At 32.6% G+C, this 23,380-nt stretch overlaps 2 protein-coding genes across 2 annotated transcripts; both read left to right on the top strand.

Moving 5' to 3' along the window:
* The first annotated feature begins 4,037 nt into the window (after nt 1–4,037).
* Nucleotides 4,038–6,452, top strand: LOC113780062 (disease resistance protein RPM1-like). The gene has a single exon (XM_027325883.1). The coding sequence runs from the start codon at nt 4,038–4,040 to the stop codon at nt 6,450–6,452; it is 2,415 nt and encodes an 804-aa protein (XP_027181684.1).
* An 8,339-nt stretch (nt 6,453–14,791) lies between these two features.
* LOC113780061 (disease resistance protein RPM1-like) lies at nt 14,792–17,296 on the top strand. Its single transcript, XM_027325882.1, has one exon. The coding sequence runs from the start codon at nt 14,792–14,794 to the stop codon at nt 17,294–17,296; it is 2,505 nt and encodes an 834-aa protein (XP_027181683.1).
* The last annotated feature ends 6,084 nt before the right edge of the window (nt 17,297–23,380 follow it).

The raw sequence follows: 23,380 nt of genomic DNA, 5'->3' as shown, positions 1-23,380 counted from the left end.
AAAGTTTAAAAAAATGACATAAAAAAGTTTACACTAATTGCAATGCCTCTACCTTTATATGTTGCATAGATGGTGGCTTTTTAATTGGAGTAAAAATTATAGATGAATTATTAGAAACATAATTAACATAGTGTTTCAAGAAACCAGAATCTTGACATAATTGACTTAGTAGATTTTAATTTAAATTTAGAAATTAGATAAGTAGTTTGTGACTTTTAAATCGATATCAAATTTGTAGATGAGTAATCATAAACATAATTAACATAGTATTCCAAGAAACTAGAATTGAGATTGTAGATAAAATAAGGGTTAATTACATTTACCTCCCCTGAGGTTTGACCAAATAACGAATCGATCCCTGAGATTTGACCAAATAACAAAAGGTCCCTCAACCGTTAGTCTTTGCCGTTGACTGTTAGGGTTAATTACATTTACCCCCCTGAGATTTGACTAAATAATGAATCGATCCCTAAAATTTGACCAAATAACAGATTCCTCCCCCACACTAACTTCTGTCACTTATATGTAACGGAAATAGCCAAAAGTTTGAATAACCCTTATTGATTTCCATCAAATTTTTGACCTGTCGATTTTTGTGTTTTCAGAAAAAAATTTTGGTTAACAGATAAAATTTTGAATCCAACAAATTATTAATTTATTTAACAGATAAAATCAGAGTAAATTTTGATAGACCTTGTAATGCAAAATTTGCCATACACGTATTTTATAATTTGGTGAAATAGTGTGACAAATTTTGGATTACATGGGGTAATACCCATTATCCCATAAAATACCAATGCTTTACGACTTTTCCCAATTATATGAACAAAGTACCTATTTTTTCAAAAAATAATTTATTTAAAAGATAAAGTAAAATTAAAATTTCTAGCGAATAAGAGGGTTGAAAATGTAGTACGCATTTTTTCTTTCCATAATGTACCAGCTCCTTAAACTTTTCCTATATTATATAAATGAAGTACCAGCTTTCTATTGGCATTTTACTCTATTTATTAGTAACCCATTATAAAACCAAACTAGCAGAAGGCTTTTCTACACAAAACACTTTGTCATGGCCGATTAAATAGTCAAAGGATATTTGAGAATCAGGTAATGGTCTCATTTTTGAAAATCATGTCCGTCTCATTTTTGTGGTGGATTGAGTGAACCTTTACATTGCTTCTATAAATTTTCTTTCATCGCTCAATTATCGGTTTCCTTTTTTCACTCTACTTTTTTTTTCCATTCCTTTCTTTGCTTTTCACATTTTAATTTCTTTTTTGTTTTCTAAGCTTTCCTTCTTTCTTCATTTTCTTTCTTTTGTTCCTTATGCGCATATTTTATCAAGTTTGATTATTACATGCTTGGTTTTTTTTCTTTTATACAGGTTAAAAACTGTTTTATTTAAATAATAAACTCTTAGTTTAATTCGTTATTATTGAAACCACCTTCGATTTTTTAACGGTAAGTTTTCTCTAACTACAAGTTTTACAAAGAGGGTAAATATGATATTTTACTACTTCTATTTAAGTGTCTTTGACGAGATTACTTAAAAAGGAGGTACATGTAATATTACCACACCACAGGGATTTAAAAGTAGTTTGGTCAAACCACAAGGGAGATAGATGTAATTAATCCTTAAAAATTTGATGGAAATCAATAAGGGTTATTTAGATTTTTGGCTATTTCCGTTACATATAAGTGACAGAAGTTAGTGTAGGGGAGGAATCTGTTATTTGGTCAAATTTTAGGGATCGATTCGTTATTTGGTCAAATCTCAAGGGGGTAAATGTAATTAACCCTAACAGTCAACGGCAAAGACTAACGGTTGAGGGACCTTTTTGTTATTTGGTCAAATCTCAGGGATCGATTCGTTATTTGATCAAACCTCAGGGGAGGTAAATGTAATTAACCCATAAAATAATCATAAACATAAATCACATAATATAAAGGATTCAAAGATTGAACATTTCAACTATTGAAATAATTAGATGGTTATCAACTTAAGTCATAGCTCCGCAACTAGGTATACTGGACATGACAGGCTATAAATCACAAATTTGACTAGTAAAGTAGTGCCAAAATTTTTTGGCTTTTTAAATATTAACATTATCTAATGACAAGGATAACCAAATTATAGTAAAAATCAAAATTTACATAAAACAAAATAAAACTTTAGTTGATTAAATGGATGTTTCTTTGAATTGTAAGTACACACAAGAAATTAATACATCATTAATTTATCAATTAATTAGTACCTTTTTAAATTAATAAAAATTGTATTGTCTCAAATTTATTAATTTGTAGAGGTTTTGCTATAATTTTAATTACTTGCGTACGCTTATAATGTGTCATGCACACTAGTTTAATATTAACTTAAAAAAGTACTAGAACAAATTGAGAGAGTGAAGAAAATTTAGAAGAACAAGAAGTAGGAAAAAGGGAAAAAAAAATGTCTTATGTCTTATTACTTGCATTTATGTCTTATTGTCTCTCGGCCCTTTATGTTCTCCCAATTGAACATTTGCAACTTAGTCTTATCAGCCCAATCTAATGTATATGCATATATGTCTTCTAGAAAGTCCCACATTTCTCTGCTCCGACTGCCTACCGGTTGCCTAAGCCCATATGGACCCATAAGCCTTTGACAACGGTCCCAAGCAGAGTTGCTGCTGCGATTGTAGTGGTTCTGCCCATTGTGGGACGACATTCCCGCTTTGCACGCTAGAAGCAACCACACCAATTATACCTGGGAAAAAAGAAGCAAACATGAAAAGCACGAAATCACGCTCAAGTGCACGCGTTTTTGTTATATATACGAATTACGCGTTTCATTTCTAAATGGAAAAGGTGTTGACACGCACAAAAGGACAACGCCTTCTTATTACCCAACAACAATTACTGGGTAACGACGACTTCATAGTTCATACCTAACAAGGACTGGAAAAAATGCAAAGGAATGGCTTTGTTACAAAGAACGACGACTTCAGCCTCAAAGTTTACATTGGACCATGTTAGTAAAATAGCGTGACGGGTATAATACGAGATATTATACATATCCATATGATATGGGATATAACGTGACGGGTATAATATGAGATATTATATATATATGCATATTATATGGAATTTTTTTTAAAAAAAATATGAGTAAAAGTTTGACATGAAAATATGTGTTCGAAAAAATTACGCATATAAATTCGTACATGAATAGTGTGAACATATTTGAATGTTACGGAACTAAAAAAAAGGTAAATTTTTCAAAGACTTATTTTAAACTTATTTTTATGCATGAGACGTTAAATTTATTAAAATTTTATCACTTTATCACTTAAATATGTATAAATCTATAGTTGCTATGATATATGTCGTAATTATTTTATATATAATTCAAAAAGTATGTCATTATCTTACTCAAATCTTAAAATTTTTTGAAAAAATTGAAGTATAATTCATGAAGTATAATACGTTAAAAGTTTATTACGTGTTATATATGGTTAATTGAAAAGTATAAGTATTCTTTGAATATTTCTTAAATATATGAAATATGAAAAATTTTTGGAATGAAACGTGCGAACATGTGTTAAATGGATATAATACAAGTATTTACTGACTATGCATTGGATACAGAAAGTCTAGATTATACTTCCTTCAAGGCCAAAAGAAAAAAAAAAAGATTGACGTTGATTGTGAATTTTGACATCTAGGTCTACATATTCGGTCTTTTCCTTTTTTTCCAAATTTTGGTTTACTCATCTTGATTGTCATGTTAAAATCAACTGGGGCTAGCAAGCAAGGAACAACAGAAGAAAGAGCATGTAAGTCAAGTCTATCTATATTCTAGCCACTCGATATTCTACGGACAACTTAAATTCAAGCCCCACAAGTCACAGAAAGGAAAGGACGACTTTCCTGAACATGATCTTTGATATTTCCAGCCAGCGAGTTAACCCTCCCCTTTGCAGAAGAGAGAACAGCATACTTTTTCTTGTGATTGTTTCCGCAAGAGAACCAACTCCTGTGAAATTTAACTGAGGAATATGGCCGAGAGTGTTGTAGGCTTTTTAATTAAGCAGCTCTCCACCTTACTTTCCCAAGAGAGGTCGCTTTTGGGAGGACTTCGACCGGATGTTCAGTTCATCAAAGATGAACTCGGCAGCATGAAAGCTTTCCTCCGACAAGCTGAAGCAAAGGAGGACGATGACTCTCAACTCCAAGAATGGGTAAAGCAGGTTCGAGAAGTTGCTTATGATACAGAGGACGTTCTCGATGATTTTGCCTTCCGCTTTGCTCGTGGTGGTGCAGATGGATTCTTTGGCCGTGTTGGCAAGATCTACAACTCGATTAAAAATCTGAAAGCCCGCCATCGGATTTCTTTGGAGATAAAATATATCAAGGCCAGAGTTGTAGAGATTTCTGCAAGGCATCAGAGGTACCAGTCTCTGTATGGTACTCAAGAAATAGGCTCCAGCTCTTCGCACGTGGCAAGCGCAGATTGTGATATTCGTGATCAAGCACTCCTAATTGAAGAAGCTGAGCTTGTTGGCATTGATCAGCCCAAAAAAGAGCTCATCTCCAAAATCCTTGATGACCATTCCTACTTGAAACTAGTTTCAGTGGTGGGAATGGGGGGACTCGGTAAAACCACCCTGGTGAAAAAGGTCTACGATGATGCTGCGGTGAAGAAACAATTTCAGAGCCATGCTTGGATAACTGTTTCTCAAAATTTTCAATTCACTGTCATCATCAGGAACTTGATTCAACAATTGTACGAGGAAATCAGACAGCTGGTACCTCCGCAAGTGGAATCCATGAATGGTATTAGGCTGAGTGAATTTGTCAGAGACTTCCTTAAAGAAAGAAGGTACATCCTTGTCCTTGATGATGTGTGGAGTCTAAATGCTTGGGAAACTATCAAATATGTATTGCCTGACTGCAATATTGCTAGTCGTGTTGTATTGACAACACGTATAGCCGATGCAGCTTCTTCGTCTTATTTGGCATCCCATGACTTTGTCCATGAGATGAAACCTCTCTCTTATGAAGATTCTTGGACTCTTTTTTGCAATAGAACATTTCAAAGTAATGGTTGCCCTTCAAATCTAGAAGAAGTTTGCAGAAAAATACTAAAAAAATGTGAGGGCCTACCACTTGGAATTGTAACAATGGGTGGTGTTTTGGCTTCGAAGGACAAGGATAAGATAGATGAATGGGAGATGATTTTTAGTGGTTTTGGCAGTGACGTAGATGGTAGCGGTAAGCTTGATAGAATTAGAAGGATACTCTTACTTAGTTACAGTGATTTGCCTCACTATCTCAAAAACTGCCTATTATATCTAAGTATCTATCCTGAAGATCATCCAATTGATGTCGATAATTTACTTGATACATGGATAGCACTAGGATTTATAGAAGAGAAAGAAGGAATGACAGCCACTAATATTGCTATGAGATATGTAAAAGAACTCATCAACAGAAGCTTAATCCAAGTTAAAGAGACATGGGTTGATGGCAAATTGGTGAAATGTGGTCTTCATGATTTTCTACGTGAAATCATTTTTTCAAAATCTAAAGAGCAGAGCTTCACAACCATAGCCACTGGATATTGCACAAGATGGCCCGACAAAGTTCGACACCTAGCAATCCATAACTTCACTGATAAATCTCCACAACGCTTCAGCAGCTTAAAGTGTCTTCGGTCCGTGGAAACATTCAAGTATGAAGATCCTCTCACAACTTCATTTTTGTCCAAGTTTTTATGTGGTGGTCCCAAGTTCCTAAAGGTTTTAAACTTAGCAAGAGCGGAACTGGACAACATCCCAAAGGAAGTTTTCAAACTATTTCATCTCATGTATTTGGATCTAAGTAGCACCAGAGTTAAAATCATTCCAAAATCTATTGGGCTGCTTCAAAATCTAGAAGCTTTAATTCTGCTCGAAACCACTATAACGGAGTTGCCCGTGGAAATTCTGAAGCTAAGAAAGCTCCGTTCCCTTACGGTAGGCAGAATGGATGATTATTCAAGTAACTTTGCAGTTTGGGGCTTTAAATCTCCAGATGGAATTGGAAAGCTTACTTCCTTGGAGAGTCTGGCATGTATAGAAGCAGACAGTGGTAAAATAGTAAGGGAGATTGGGAAGCTCATTCAGTTGCGAAAATTATCCATCACAAAGCTGAGAAGAGAAGATGGAAAAGAGTTGCTCTACTCCCTATCAAGGCTGACCAACCTTCGAGAGTTACACATCTGCTCCATTAAAGAAGAGGAGACCCTTGATCTCCAACATTCTGTCTCTCCAAGACTTGGATTTCTTACAAGGTTGTGGTTGACTGGGTCTTTAGAGAGAGTACCAGAATGGGTAATATCACTTCAATTCTTGGGCATGTTAATCTTGGATAATAGTGAGTTAAGTGAAGATGAGAATGCAATAGGCTGCTTGGACATTTGCCCAATCTGATACATCTTTTTCTCCATCATGCTTATGAAGGGGAGACATTGTGTTTTAAGGCTGGAAGATTCGAAAAACTCCAAAGATTAGACCTTGTGCAATTACAAAGACTAAAATGGGTAAGAGTGGATGAGAAATCAATGTCTAGTCTCCGAGAGTTCGGTATTGTTGGTAGCAAACTTATGGAGGGCCTTCCTTTAGGCCTTCAAAACTTGACCAGGCTTAAATTTCTTCGATTGTTTGACATGTCTGATGAATTAATCCACAAAGTACAAAATTTGGATAAACAAAGTGAAGATTATCAGACAATTTCTCATATCCCTCAAATTTGCATTGGACATTGGATAAATGGTGACTGGAAAAAGGAGTTTCTCAAAGGACAATCTCTTGTGGTCATCAACATTTGACTTATGGTGTTTGTTGGCAATTAGATTTTCCTTCTAGTTGCGGCCTTCTTACTTTTTCCTACTTCTTATCCTTGTAATAAAATCATGGCTTTGGATTGCTATTCAAGCCCAATTTGTTCCTTGGATAGTTAGATATACATGTGTTTCCACGTGTATGAAGATTTGATTTGTACAATTATCCTGATTCTTGGAGTGTTTTGGTTTATCAAAAAAATACAGAGACAAGTAGCATATAAACATTATGGGATTGTCTGTTACAACAATTGCAGGTTCAATTTTCCCTCTTCTATAATTAATATGAAGAATAAATTGATATGGATAATTTTTCATTAGGAGTAGGGAAACCTCGCTAAGTCATAAAGGAATCCTTTTTGATTTATTACTAAATCCCTTTTTTTCCTTGTGGCTTTCTTTTATTTTGAAATAGTGTCCTAGCGTCATTTTTTGGATTAGGAACCTGAATTTATACTTGATGGACTAAATGGAAAAATAAAATATTTTGGAAAATGTGAGGAACTATATTTATAATTTCCCTAGTAATAGATTATTAAGGATGTTAAAGTCCGGAAAGAGAGTGGAGAATTCTGAGATTTTCAAATTGCTTCAATGATCAACACTGGGTCTCTAGTAGGACTGGAGCTGAACCAAGTAGCTCGGCTCGAGCTCGCGAGCTACTTGGTCAGCAGCTCGAGCTGCTCGTTAGAGCTATTGAGTCGAGATCGATCTTGAAAATATAATACTCGAGAGCTCGATGAGCTCTATCGAGCTTTTTATAATATATATTTTTATTTTTCTTATTGTGAAATGTCAACAATATCCTTTATTTAAAATTATATATAAAATATTAATTTTTATTACTTGAACTTGATTAGGCTTGATTGAACTCGAATAAGCTCGATTGAGCTTGATTTGAATTAATTACATTTAATTAAACTCGAGTTCGAGTTCAAGCTCGAATTTCATAAATTGATGTCGAGCTCGAGCTTGAGTTCCATAAATTGATGTCGAGCTCGACCTCGAACTCGAATTTTAAAAGTTTGACGAGCTCAAGCTTAGTTATTTTGCCTCGAATCGAGCTCGAGTAGTGCATTACTCGAGCTCGACTCGACAGCACCCCTAGTCTCTAGTCGCTTGTTAAGTCCAAATTCTATGATAATAATTGATGTTACTCTATCATCCTGTATATCCCTAAGTCACTTTCATCAGATATCCTGGAAGAAAAGATCCCTTCGGCTTTACAATCCCCTACTTAATTTAGAAGCAATTGCTTTAACGTGCGCATATATCTTTCCATAATATCATTCCTTTTTTTTCCCCTTGATATTGTAATTCCTCTAAGTATCTAACCAAGAAAGATACTCCAATATAAAACAAATACATATCTTGACAAAAAGTTTTAGTATCATATTATATTTTGATATAATACATGTATATATATTGTTATATTATATATTTTCACTAGTTGACTTGGCAATCCTAGTGGGAGGTTAGGCATTGAGTTCACATTCAGCCTTGAATTCATCAGTTGCAGGCTTTCGTAGGGCAGAATAAAAAAAGTTAAAGTAGCATTCCATCAAATGCAGCGTAGATGCCGACGCAAATTCCGAATTATGTAAATGGAAAATTTGACTTAAAGGATTACATGAATTAGTAGTTCAAAAAGTTAAAGAAATTTTTGTGATGTGTATAAAAGAAGTCAACAAGAAACTCCTATTTTCAATCCAAAGTTGATTAGTTGCTTCTTGGAACTTTACTTCTAGTAACCTAAAAAGAGTTATCTACCTTGATTTTTCTAATTCTTTCGTACTCATAAAATTGATAGATCAATAAGGACACCAATTTGTACGAAGCTGTTGAGGAAGCAAGAAGATGGACAAATTTATTAGAGAAAATCGTTCAAAACGTCCTTCACATTTCGCAATATAACTTTTTTAGTTCCTCATTTTTAAAAGTATACTTTTATGTCCCTTACAAATTTACATTTGTCAAATTTGATTTCTATCTACGTTTTCGTCTAGTTTTTTGTCGGAATCCATCACATGTCTTGCACGTAATCATTTTTTAAAGGCAAAATTATCAAATCAAAATTTATATAATCCAATCCATAGTCTCTCACATTATATAAAATGAATTTTTTTGTCCCTCACATTTCACAAAATGAATTGTTTCGTCCCTCACATTTCACAACATGAATTTTTTCATCCTTCATATTTTATAAAATAAAATTTTTCATACCTCATTGATCATGTTTACGAATAACTTTTTTTAAACCATGTATATATTTATTTGATTTCACCTGAATAATACGAATAGCATGTAATATATCTCTATTTGATTTCTCCTAAACGTACTATTCAAATGAAATTAAAATAGATATATACAGGGGTTTAAAAAGATTATTAATTTTTTACTTATGTTCATTTCCTTTTACTCGAAAATTGAAAATAAAAAGACATTTAATCCTAAACATTATCAAGTATTTATATTGAATCAAATTTGGACTAAAAAACAAACATAGGAAAAATATGACAAAAAAAATAAGTGATTGACACAAGCAAGAAATTCAACTATTAGTCTTAAAGATGGCAAGTAAAAATTTCAAATTTAAACTACAATTTATTAGCATGACTGTAGAATTCGAGTTAAGACTGATTAATTAGATGGGCTTATTACACAATTCAATAAATGAATTATTACCAAAATAGAAAAGGTTACAAATATTGAATAGATTCACAAGTTGAAATCAAATAGATATTTTATATATATGTGGATTTAAAACAAAATTGTTAGATTTAAACTCATGCATATATCTATTGAATAGCATATACACAATGACAATTAGTCTGTTTAGATGAAATCAAATAGAGATATATTATATGCTATTCATACTGTTTAACTGAAATCAAATAGATATTATATGGATTAAAAAAATATTATTCGTATACATGGTCAATGAGGGATGAAAAAATTCATTTTGTGAAATGTGAGGAATGAAAATATTTATTTTGTGAAATTTGAGGGACGAAACAATTTATTTTGTAAAATATAAGGGACTATAGATAGATTATGTAAATTTTATTTGATAATTTTGTTCCTAAAAAATGATCACATGCAAGGTACATGATGAATTCTTGTCAAAAACTAGTCGAAAATTTAAGTAGGGACCAAATTTGATCAATATGAATTTATAAGGGAGGTAAAAGTACACTTTTAAAAGTAAGGAACAAAAAAACTTATTTTACAAAATATGAGCAATGTTTTGAACAATTTTTCTAATTTATTATTCAGAAGGATTGCAATTGCAAAATAAGAATCTGTTGGCTGCGGGAAGAGCACTAGAGGTTGAATATGAGCACTAGAGCCAGTTCCAAGCAAGGGAAGGGAATGCAGGAGTTCAAAACTCTTCAAAACAAAAGTTTGACTACTCAATTAGTGGCTGAGTATTCCTTTTGTTGTACAAAACAAAACTTCTTGTTCTCTACAAAATGAGGAGTTTTATTGACTATCAAATACTACTAATTATGGTAAGATGAATTTTATTGTAGCTTTTAATTGTATATGGAATTTTAGTGTCAGGTTTTGATATATTGATAACTATTCTGAATCGGCATTCTAAAATCCTCACTTTATATTTTAAAAATTGCTATTACCAAAGCAGATTGGAATTGGAAAATGTTCATGTAATCCATCCAGATGTGATTTATGTGATTCTCAAGAACCCAATTTGGAAAGACAACAAAAAGTTGAATCCAAAAAGATGGGATAACTCATGTACAAATTAAGAAACAAATAAATATCAGAAGAAATTAAATCACAAAAATATACAACCTCAACAAATCGAAACTGAAATTGGCAAAATAGAAGGCTTATTTCACTAAATATTGTTGTTTTTAGCTGAAATTAGGGGCCGTTTGTTAACCTCCATGTATTTAGGGAGACAGAATGTAAGCGAGGATCCTTCAAACTCTCTCGCGTATATACATTTGTACTTTTGGTAATATGGAGAATACTCCGGTTTTGTTTCTTTTAAGGAAATAGAACATTTTTACTTCAAAAACCACGGGATTTGGTACTGAATTTTTTTTATTAGTGCATATGTTTCTACAATTATCATTTCTCTACTCATAATTATGTCCATATATATTGTTTCCCATTTAAAAATAAAAAATTAAATAAAAGAAGGAAACAGAAGAAGAAAAATGGCATGCCTTCATAGAAGAGTTTAAAGGGGGGAATTTCGGATTGGTGTTTCATGCTCTGCAGAAATTCAGAGGGACAGGATTATATAAAAGGTGTCGTCGGTGGAGCACTGGGAATTATAGTGCTTAGTTGTAGATAAATCTTGTACATTCCACTCTTTAAATGCTTTGAAGTTGTACTCAATTTGATTGAATGTATCTTACAAAGTTAAAACAATTTTTGTGATGTATATAAAAGAAATCAACAAGCAGATCCTATTTTCAATCCAAAGTTGATTAATTGGTTCTTGGAATTGTACTTCTACTAACCTAAAGAGAGTCATCTACCTTGATTTTTCTTATTCTCTTTACTCATCAAATTGATAGATCAATAACGACACTGTAGAAAGCTGTTGGCGAGGAATATTTGTATATACTTTCAGAAAATCAAGAATTATAATTAGGAATTTGTTGTCTGTGTGAGGAGTAAAGGTTGAATATCTGCACTTTTTACGTTAGTTCCAACCAAAGGGAAGAGAATGCATAGTACAAATTCTTCAGAGCCAAGTTTGACTACTAAATTAGTGCCCGAGTACTGCAATATCTCCACATTAAGAAACAAATAAATATCAAAAGAAATAAAAGCATAAAAATATGAAACGAAAATAAATGAAAACCGAAACTGGCAAATGAAGGCTTATTTCACTAAATATTATCGTTTCCAGTTGAAATTAAGGGGCTGTTTGTTAACCTTTGTGTATTTACATTTGTATTTTTAATAAAAATAGAACAATACTCCAGTTTTGTTTCTTTAAGGAAATAGAAACATTTCTACTTCATAAACCACGTGCTTTGGCATTGAAATTTGATTATGCCAAATATTAGAAGTAGACTGTCCTATTCTGATTTGTGAACAAGATACATGGACGACAGAAGGAATTTATAGGAAGAAAGACAAAAAAGGGGAAGCCAAAGAAAACTTGTCAAAGTCTCCTTGAAACCTAAGTAAGAATTCGTACCACTATGGGATTAAAAAAAAAAAAACTATTGATGGCGAATCCTTGAAAATGCAAAAAATGCTACAGTTACTTTTGAAAACTGTATTCAGTATTATTTTAATCCAATTACATCTTATCACATCTTTTTATGATTCAAACTATTGAAATAATTTAATGGTTCATAATTCTTATTCAATGATAAATTTGAGGGCCAATTATACTTTACCCTCCTGTGGTTTAGTGTTGTTCTATATAATTCTCCTATAGTTTCAAAAATTACATATAACCTTTTCATGGTTTGGGTTAAAGTATCAAAGTGACGGAAATGATCACTCGTAACGGAACCTTTAAAAATGTCAAAAATACCCTTATATAAAAAGTTGAGAATTATTTATAAACCAAGGGGAGTTTATGTGTATATTTTGAAAACCATAAGGGGGTTATAAGATAAAGTTTTAAAACATAAGAGGGTTATATGGTAAAACATAAAATCATACGGGGTTAGTGTGTCATGTATTTATAAGGATAATTTTGACATTTTTAAAGGTTCCATTACTAGTGATCATTACCGTCACTTTGATACTTCAATCCAAATCATGAGTGGGTTATGTAAAAAAACTAAACTATAGGGGATAAAGTGTAATTTGTCCTAAATTTAATCTCATCAGTATAGGATCTGAAAGTACTATAAAATTTCCATGAAAACAAATATTAACCGCTATATTATTCCCAAAAAGAACACATGTTAGCTAGTATTGAAAGTATTGACCATGAATCTGCTAATCAGTACTCTGCCGCTCCATCGTTTTACTTTGCCTCCATCATCTGTGTCGCACGTTCCTCTTATATCTCATATTTGGTATTCACAGATTTCTTTAGGTTCTTGAATATATATATATATATATATATAGAGAGAGAGACACACACACACACATGTTGCGGTTTATTTGATAGTGCCGGTGATCACAGAATCCATAGCAGAGCAGAAATTTATCTGCAAAATTTATAACTTCGTCTAATTTAAAATAAAGAAAAAAGAAAAAGAAACTACCAGTTGGGTTGGTGTTGTCTTTTATATTGCTGGTAAAGTGTAGATTTCTACCAGTGGATTATCAGTAATTTGGAGCTGCAAAATTCGGAATGGATTAATCATTTTGAAATATCCTTTTTGTAGCTTTTGTTTCTAACTCTACATCGAAAAAAGGTATTGACACGCACAAAAGAACAAAGACTCCTTACCTAACAAATGCAATAGACAAACAAAAATGCTAGAGAACGACTTCAAACCCAATAACAACTAATAGGGAACGACGACTTCATACCCAACAAGCACCCAAAAAAAAAAATAGTAGCAGGAATGACTCCGGCACAAAGAACGACGACTTCAGCCCTAAAGTCTTACATTGGTGATTGGACCATAGATAATAAAATGTACCAGAACTATGCTGAAGTGCTTTGGAGTTTGCAAGGGACTTTGGAATCACACATTTTTTGCTAGAAGGGGATGCTTAAATGTTGTTCAGAGGATCTGTCCTTGATAGGTAATGTAATTCATGGCATCAGATCTATGCTGAATTCTTTTTGATTATGTCAAGATTAGTCATGTGAGGAGGACCAACAATGTTCCTGCCCACATCATGTCCAAATTGTCTTTATCTCTTGAGGGAAGTAGAGTATGGTTTGTAAATTTCCCCAAGATTGTTACTGATGTGGCTCTTGCTGATTTGCAATGAATGAAGGTTTTCTTTCAAAAAAAATAAAAAATAAAAAATAAAATGCGTGATAGGTATAATATGAGATATTATATGTATGCATATTATACGAATTTTTTTTTAAAAAAAAAAGATTAAAAGTTTGGCGTGAAAATACGTATTCGAAAAAATCACGCATAAAAATTCATGCCTAAATAGCGTGAACATATTTGAAAGTTACATAACTAAAAAGTGTGGATAAATTTGCTATAATTTTCGCAAAATATGTTATATTTATACCAATTTTAGACTTATTTTTATATATGAGACGTTAAATTTATTAAAATATCATCACTTTATTAATTAAATATATATAAATCTATAGTTGTTATGATATATATCACTCTTATTTTTATATATAACTCAAAAGTATGTCATTATCCTTAATTTCTCAAGTTTTAAATTTTTTAAAAAATTGAAATATAATTTGTAAAGTATAATACATTAAAAGTTTATTACATGTTATACAGGGTTAATTGAAAAGTATTAGTATTTTTTAAAATATATGAAATATGAAAATTGTTTTTGAATGATACATATAAATGTATATTAAATGAATATAATACAAGTATTTACTAACTATGCGTTGGACTACCTCAATTAAGTCTAGATTGTACTCCTTCAAGGCCAAAAGAAAAAAAAAACAAAAAAGAGGATTGACGGCCGTTGCAGTTCAGGTCCGGGATATATAATAAAGGAAACAACGACTGGGTCCAGATTCCCGGCATTCAGCTGCCACTTTCCCTCTATGGAGCCCAACAACGAAAAAAAAGTTTGATTTGTTGAATTCAACGAGTCTATCTATTAATACTGAATCGATTCAGGCCCCACAAATCACAGGAACGAAGGGACGACTTTGCTGAACATGATCTTGATATTTCCAACGAGCTAGTTAACCTTAACCCTCCCCTTTGCAGCAGAGAAAACAGCTTACTTTCCCGAGTTTGCCACATTTTAGTTTCTTGTGATTGTTTTGGTAAGAAAACCAAGTCCAGTGAAATTTAACTAAAGACTATGGCTGAGAGTGTTGTTGGCTTTCTAATCAAGCAGCTCTCCACCTTCCTTTCCCAAGAGAGCACGCTTTTGGGAGGATTTCGACCAGATGTTCAGTACATCAAAGATGAACTCGGGAGCATGAAGGCTTTCCTCAGACAAGCTGAAGCAAAGGAGGACAATGACTCTCAACTCCAAGAATGGGTAAAGCAGGTTCGAGAAGTTGCTTATGATACAGAGGATGTTCTCGATGATTTTGCCTTCCGCTTTGCTCGTGGACACGCAGGTGGATTCATTGGCCGTGTTGGAAAGATTTACAACTCAATAAAAAATCTGAAAGCCCGCCATCGGATTTCTTTGGAGATAAAAGATATCAAGGACCGGGTTGTAGAGATTTCTGCAATAAGGCATCAGAGGTACCAGTCTCTGTATGGTAATCAAGAAAGAGGCTCCAGCTCTTACAATGTGGCAAATGCAGAATATGATATTCGTGATCAAGCACTCCTAATTGAAGAAGCTAAGCTTGTTGGCATCGATCAGCCCAAAAAAGAGCTCATCTCCAAAATTCTTGATGGCCATTCCCACTTGAAAGTAGTTTCAGTGGTGGGAATGGGGGGACTCGGTAAGACCACCCTGGTGAAAAAAGTCTATGATGATGCTATTGTGAAGAAACAATTTCAGAGCCATGCCTGGATAACTGTTTCTCAAAATTTTCATTTCAATGTCATCATCAAGGACCTGATTCAACAATTGTACGAGGAAATCAGACAGCCGGTGCCTCCGCAAGTGGAATCCATGAAAGGTATTAGACTGAGTGAATTTGTCAGAGATTTCCTCAAAGAAAGAAGGTACATCCTTGTCCTTGATGATGTGTGGAGTCAAAATGCTTGGGAAACTATCAAATATGTATTTCCTGACTGCAATACTGCTAGTCGTGTTGTGTTGACAACACGAATAGCCGATGTAGCTTCTTCGTCTTGTTTGGCATTCCATGACTTTGTCCATGAGATGAAGCCTCTCTCTTATGAAGATTCTTGGACCCTTTTTTGCAATAGAACATTTCAGAGTAATGATTGCCCTTCAAATCTAGAAGAAATTTCTAGAAAAATACTGAAAAAATGTGAGGGCCTACCGCTTGGGATTGTTGCAATAGGTGGTGTTTTGGCTCTGAAGGACAAAGACAGGATAGATGAATGGGAGATGATTCTTCGTGGCTTTGGCGGCGAGGTAGATGGTAGCGGTGAGCTTGACAGAATTAGAAGGATACTCTTACTCAGCTACAACGATTTGCCTCACCATCTCAAAAGCTGCCTATTATATCTAAGCATCTATCCTGAAGATTATCCGATTAGGAATGTCGATAATTTACTTGATACATGGATAGCACTAGGATTTATAGAAGAGAAAGAAGGAATGACAGCCACTGATATTGCTATGAGATATCTAAAAGAACTCATCAACAGAAGTTTAATTCAAGTTAAGGACACATGGCATGATGGCAAATTGAAGGAATGTGGTCTTCATGATTTTCTGCTTGAAATCATTGTTTCAAAATCTAAAGAGCAGTGCTTCACAACCATAGCCACTGGATATTGCACGAGATGGCCTGACAAAGTTCGACACCTAGCAATTCATAACTTCACTGATAATCCTCCACTAGGCTTCAACAGCTTGAACTGTCTTCGATCCTTGAAATCATTCGGGTACGAAGATCCTCTCACTACTTCATTTTTGTCCAAGTTTTTTTGTGGTGGTCCCAAGTTCCTAAAGGTTTTAAATTTAGCGGGAGCTGAACTGGACAACATCCCAAAGGAAGTTTTCAAACTAGTTCATCTCAAGTTTCTAGATCTAAGTGGCACCAGAGTTAAAGTCATTCCAAAATCTATTGGGCAACTTCAAAACCTAGAAGTTTTAATTCTGGCTGGAACCACTATAACGGAGCTACCCGTGGAAATTCTAAAGCTAAGAAAACTCTGTGTCCTTATCATAGGAAGAGTGGGTGATTATTCAAATAACTTTGCACTAGGAGGCTTTAAATCTCCGTATGGAATTGGAAAGCTTACTTTCTTGGAGAGACTGGCACATATAGAAGCAGACAGTGGTAAAATAGTAAGGGAGATTGGGAAGCTCATTCAGTTGCGAGAATTATCCATCACAAAGCTGAGGAGAGAAGATGGAAAAGAGTTGCTCTACTCCCTCTTGAGGCTAACCAACCTTCGAGAGTTACACATCTGCTCCATTAAAGAAGAGGAGACTCTTGATCTCCAACATTCCATCTCTCCAAAGCTTGGATTTCTTGTAAGGTTGTGGTTGAATGGGCGTTTAGAGAGAGTACCAGAATGGGTAATATCACTTCAATCCTTGAGCACTTTAGTCTTGCTGAATAGTGAGTTGAGTGAAGATGAGAACGCAATAGGCTGCCTTGGACATTTGTCCAACTTGGTGGAACTTACTCTCCATGGTGCTTATGAAGGGGAGACATATTGTGTTTTAAGGCTGGAAGATTCCAAAAACTCCAGAGATTAGAACTTATGCAATTAAAAAGACTGAAATGGGTAAGAGTGGAAGAAGAATCGATGTCCAGTCTTCAACAGTTTTTTATTATTGGTTGCAAGCTTATGGAGGGCCTGCCTTTGGGCCTCCAAAACTTGACCGGGCTTAAACTTCTTGGGTTGCTTGATATGTCTGATGAGCTAATCAACAAAGTACAGAATTTGGATAAACAAAGTGACGATTATCAGACAATTTCTCGTATTCCTGAAGTTTGCACTGGACACTGGATAAATGGTGAATGGAAAACGGAGATCCTCTAGGAGAAGATAGGTGACGAACAATCCCTGAAATTTGCACTGGACACTGGATAAATGGTGCATGGAAGACGGAGATCCTCTAGGAGAAGATATGTAACGGACAATTTCTTGTTTATCGTCAACATTTGACTTATGGTGTTTGTTGTCAATTAGATTTTCAAAAAAATCTAGTTGCGGCTTTCTTACTCTTTCCTACTTATTATCCTTGTAATAAAATCATGACTTTGGATTGCTATTCAACCACACTAAGTTTCTTAGATAGCTAGATATATAATTGAAAATAGAGAATAAATTAATATGGATACATTTTCATTAGGAGTAGGGAAACCTCGCTAATTCATAAAGAGTATAGTTGATTCTTTTACCTAACGAAATTAAAACAAAAAAATAAAAAACCTAGACTTCCGCTATAAGAAATTACAATCTCTAGCAGAGTGCCTGTTTGATAACATAAAAAAAGTGTTGAAATTGAATTCATTCAGACATTAAGAGGTTTTGGTTGATAAATAAAAATTCACCTGCTGAACTTATTAAGTGGTGCTGAATTTGTATGTATTTTTTTCAGCACAAGAATCGTAACTGAATGTTTAATTTGATAAGAATCAAGAGATTTACTTCAACTACTTTATCTTATCCACCAAATCTATCCCTGTTTGTTAATTACATTCAAAATCCTTATCTAATTAAACAACCTAATATTCTCTATTCAAAATCCTTATCTAATTAAACAACCTAATATTCTCTATTCAAAATCCTTGTCTAATTAAACAAAACAATCTGATATTCTCTATTCAAACAATCATTTCTAAATTTTTTAGGTCGAATTTATATGTTATATGAATTATTGGATTGTAATGTTTCTTTTAATGTTTTGCATAATATATTTCTTCTTTTATATTAATTTGATTTAAAAATAAATATTGTCTTTTTCATACCTAACAATTTTAAGCTAATTAAATCATAGGTTCTATTTCCTTTTTGGATTAAAAGATAGAAGGGCAAAATTGTACAATTTAGCTTATTAAGCATTAAGCTATGAATATTTATCAAACAGTATAAATAGATTCAGCATTAAGATTCAGACATTCATATATCTCTTTTCTACGTGTCTTAAAAAAAATTCAGTAAAATTTTTAATTAATTTTTTCAGGTATTCAGGAATTCAGGAAATTTCAGAATTCAGAAATTCAGTTTTATTTTCAAAACGGGAGGGGCCCAAAGTTAGCCAAATTCTTGAATCACCTGGGGAAAAGCAACGATTTTTTGTTTTTCATATTTCCTGCCAAAAAAAAAAAAACGATAAAGCCCCATTGTCAAAAAGGCTTTTTCGGTTTTTTATCCATTCATTATTAGGATAAGAAAACTTTTTCATTTAATGGATTTACAGAGGTCATCCAACTTCCAAAGCCACTCACTTCAGTCGTTGTGATACTATTTCGTGCAGCTTTGTTCTTGTTTAGTTTCCTTTTCTTTTTACACATTATTATTAGTGTAGCTTCATTGCAAATAACATTCTCTTCCTAAGGGTGAATTTGATAAAACTCAAATTTGAAAACTAAAATCTAAATCTATTAAATTACTGAATTATTAAGTATTAAAATCTTAACATTTGAGTATATTTTGCATTAAATGATAAGTGAATAGGTTATTATTTATTTTTTGGATTAAAGTTTACCTTGGAAATTAAGTATCATTTAATTAATTATGATTAATTAAGATGTTCTATTTTTTGTTATCAAACGTCCCTGAATATACTAAGATCTGAATACATTAAATTTAAATGTTGAATTAGGTTATCAAACAAGATATAATAGACTATATATTGGTGTTACACAAATAGACTTAAATAATTTTATTTTGATCACCATAAATTCAAACTAAATCTAATTTTATTTTAGTTTTCTTGTTTAGATTTCTTTCCCATTTAGAATTCTTACAGTTAGAAGGAACGAATCAGCGGATTGAGAAATTAGCCCGGCTCCTTTTTAAGAAGGCATCGCATGTTGACGTACTAATCAGGAAGGTCATTTCGTGGAACCAGATCAAACTTTCCAATTTTTTTGACCCGTAAATGATGGAAGATCTTGCCTAAATCTAATTTTATTTTGGATTTATTCTTCGGATTTCTTTTTCTTTTAGAAACTGTTACCGAATGTAACTTTATCCCAAATCTAATTCTACTTCATAAATTGTATAGCTTTCTTTGTTAAGAAGTTAACATTAACATAACTTTATCCCAAATCCAATTATAACTAGTGTGAATACCCGTGCTACGCATGGTGCTGACATTATTGAAAAAAATAAAAATAAAATGGTGAACAAATAAAAGTGAAAAATTGAACCAACAAAATTAAAATGTAATATCTATTTAACAATAGTTTGAAATATAATAGAATGTGTATATCATTCAAGAACTGTCTTTTTTTGGAAGATGGATCCTGAACAAAAAATAAAAATTTATGTTGAAAAAGGGAATGATATATTTCTACAAATGAATGTAATTGAATGTTGTTAAAATGAAATACTTACAAATACTAAGTATTCGATTTGATAATTTTGCTTGAAGGTGCGAACACTCTTCACACCAATCCACTTTTAGTACGAAAGAGAATTGATGATTTAATTAACTCTGTTGAATTTTGTGGAGTGTGTACTATAAATGAATATGCATGATCTTTGCATGAATTAATTCGTTGGCTGAACAACTTATCACCATTTTCCTGATAATTAAGAACATACGAAATTAGTGTATTTTTTATATAGTTTATAAATAGTACTATAAAAAATAAATATATATTAAGAAATTCTATTTTCCTTTGTAATTCTCTGAAATAAGAAACATCACAACCAAATACAAATCGTGCATGTCTGTCTTGTAGATTAAGATGCATGTTACCACTAGAATCTCTGATTTGTATGTTAACATTGTAACTGTTTGACAAATAAAATATTATATGCAATACAGAAAAATATATTGAAGTTAAATATACATGAAATTAATTACCTAATAACAGTGTCAACTGCATCATTATAATGCATATACACTGTTTTTGAAAAATGACCTTCACATAGTTGTCCATAATTTTTGCATAGCTCGTAGAACATATTTTCTATGTTAATGCTCTGAATGTAAGCAAGTATTCAAAAATATTTAACCTAATAAGAATGAAAAAAGATATAGGTTATAATTATAAATTAAAAAAATTCATTCAGTAATTAATTAAAATTGAGTAAGCTTACCGTAGGCATGATTGTATATTCAGATATCGATATCTCTTTGAATTTGCTATCAACAGTGCTTGTGGTGTTGTGAAATTGCTTGATCTCAACCACGTAACTAACTCGCGGGCACATGTATTATTTTCAAACCTGCAATTTTTTTGAAATAAATGTCAATAAGAGTATGAAACAATATTAATAGTTTGATATAGTGTTAATGAGGAACTCACTAACTGCGCAGGTATCGAGCAAAATCTAAATTGTGATTAATATACAATTTGCTAGCTCCAATTGTACACAGTGATGGACCTGCATAGTATGGTTATGCTCGCTCAAAAGCTATTCAAAATATATAGAATATAAGTAAAAGCAAGTGATTTACCTCTGAAATTTCATACGCAAATACCACATGCTAGTAAAATATTATTTTTTTGTAGCAGACTGATATAACTGTCATCATCATCATTAGCAAATTTATCCCACAATATGAATCGAGCTACTGTCAAACTGTGTTAACAAAATTTTGATAAGTGCAAACGTGGGATGATGATTAGAGGATTTGTAAGAGTGGTTGTAGGATGAGTTAAGAGATAGTGGGTATATTTTAAATTTAAATTTGATTGGTGATATGGTGGGTTATAACCCACTACTTTTTATGTATTAAAATAAATACAAAAATCTAGAAAAAAAATGAGAAGTTTAGAAGCCATTGAGAGGGTTTCTGCTAAAAACCCCTTCTTGAATACATATAGATATAGATATAGATTTCACATGCAAATTAAAAGTCTCATTCCTCACACAAGGCATCAATATTCATATTACATAAGTGCGCGACAATATTGTTAGGGATGACATTAGAATGTGGGGTCTTGATGTAGTCCTTTTCTTTTTCTTTTTTTTTTTTAATGATAAGGGTATTATGGAAAAGAAAAACTAAATCACCAAATTATATTGGCACCAAAATTTTTTGTTCGTATAAGTCCTACCCAAACAAACCATTATTCTTTTAGGTCTTTGCCTTCTTACAATGACCGGCTACCAATCTTCATTGGCCACAAAAAGTGTATAATGCATAACTGATTTTTCATGGGTTATATATCTATTGACTGTGAGTTGCCATTTCCATTTCTTTGAGTAATACGTTTCCGTTTCTTTACATGTTATAGGGGCCGTTTCTTATACATGTTGTTGGTTCTAGACCAAAATAATCATATAAGTAATAGTAATTTTTCTGATAAAATTTAACAAAGAAATAAACATAAATCTCATACCTCAATATTCCATTAATAAATGCAAATAATTTGTAATATCAAAAGTTAATTTTGGCATGGATTGATGCGCGGACTAAATCTTAAAATTATTGAAAGAGAGTACACGAACAACTCTGATTTTCAATCTAATCACCTTGAATTTGATAGCTACTAAAAAGTTTGGTAGGGTAGAGGCACATAGAACGCTCTCTTTAAGACGATACGCATCCTTACGGTATTTTTTTTAACCGATGCAGAAGGTCTAGCTCGCCGTCTCCAGGATACAGCAGCCCAACTCTATAGTTGTTGCTTCCCTTTGATCTGCACAACCAAGAGAAGCAGAAGCTTCCCAATATCTTTCTTTGCCCAAAGAAAATAGAATGAGGGAGAAAGAAAAACGATACGAGGAAAATAATATTTAAAATGATCTCTTATTGAGGGAAATGTGTATTAAATTCTCTAAAGAACTTCACTATTTATAGGTTACAAAAACCTTTAGAAGAATGGCTGAAAGTCCAATGTAGAACGGTTTTTTCCATATTAAATTGTAGTTAATTGATAAAATTTGTACCTAAAAATTGATTCACATTTGAATGGCTTATAAACACTCAATAATTTTTTCATTTGACCATATAATTCATTTGTAACTCTTATTCAAATAATTGTATAATAACTCCATTCAAAATGCATTGTAACTCCCAAAATTATAATTTCCATTACTCCCAAATAACTTCTATTATAACTCCTTGCAGGGGCGGAGTTAGAAAAAATTCTTAGTGGGGGCAAAAGCAACACTAAAATTTTTTACCTACTCTTTTTCTAGTTTTTTAAGCAAAAAAAAAAAAAAAATCTCACCAACAAGTACAAATGATGCATATATTCCATGAAAAACATAAAAAGACAAATTCAAAATTATTAATATAATAATAATTTTATTTCAAAAACAAACTAAACTATTTACAATTGCTCACTGCGAGTTTTTATATTTTGATAACTAATTTGATTGTGGAAGTAAGAATGGCTCTCGGTTGTGGAGGGAAGATGGGGAACCAGTGGAGGGAAGGGAAATTAGAAAGTGGGGTCCAAAGAAAGTGAATGATATGATTGGTACTTGCTAGTTAAAATGAAAAGGCTTTTTTCAACTTATTTCAAATGAAATTTGTGCCCCACGTATCTTTTTAGAATTTTAGTTTATGAACTAATTTAAAAAATCACATAATTCTTTCACATCCTTTCTAAAAAAATTGTGGGAGCACACTTAAAATTATATTAAAATTGTATAAGTATTATAGAAATTTAAGGAGGGCAGTGGGGGCCCGTGCCCCCAGTGT

The sequence above is a fragment of the Coffea eugenioides genome, chromosome 8 (assembly GCF_003713205.1).
Source record: "Coffea eugenioides isolate CCC68of chromosome 8, Ceug_1.0, whole genome shotgun sequence".
In the NCBI taxonomy this organism is placed as follows: Eukaryota; Viridiplantae; Streptophyta; class Magnoliopsida; order Gentianales; family Rubiaceae; genus Coffea; species Coffea eugenioides.
Note: the sequence above shows the minus strand (reverse complement) of the source record. Positions and strands in the feature narration are given on the sequence as shown.

Excerpts from the sequence above, each read along its gene's own strand:
- LOC113780062 (XM_027325883.1), top strand. The coding sequence starts at position 4,038 with ATGGCCGAGAGTGTTGTAGGCTTTTTAATTAAGCAGCTCTCCACCTTA.
- LOC113780061 (XM_027325882.1), top strand. The coding sequence starts at position 14,792 with ATGGCTGAGAGTGTTGTTGGCTTTCTAATCAAGCAGCTCTCCACCTTC.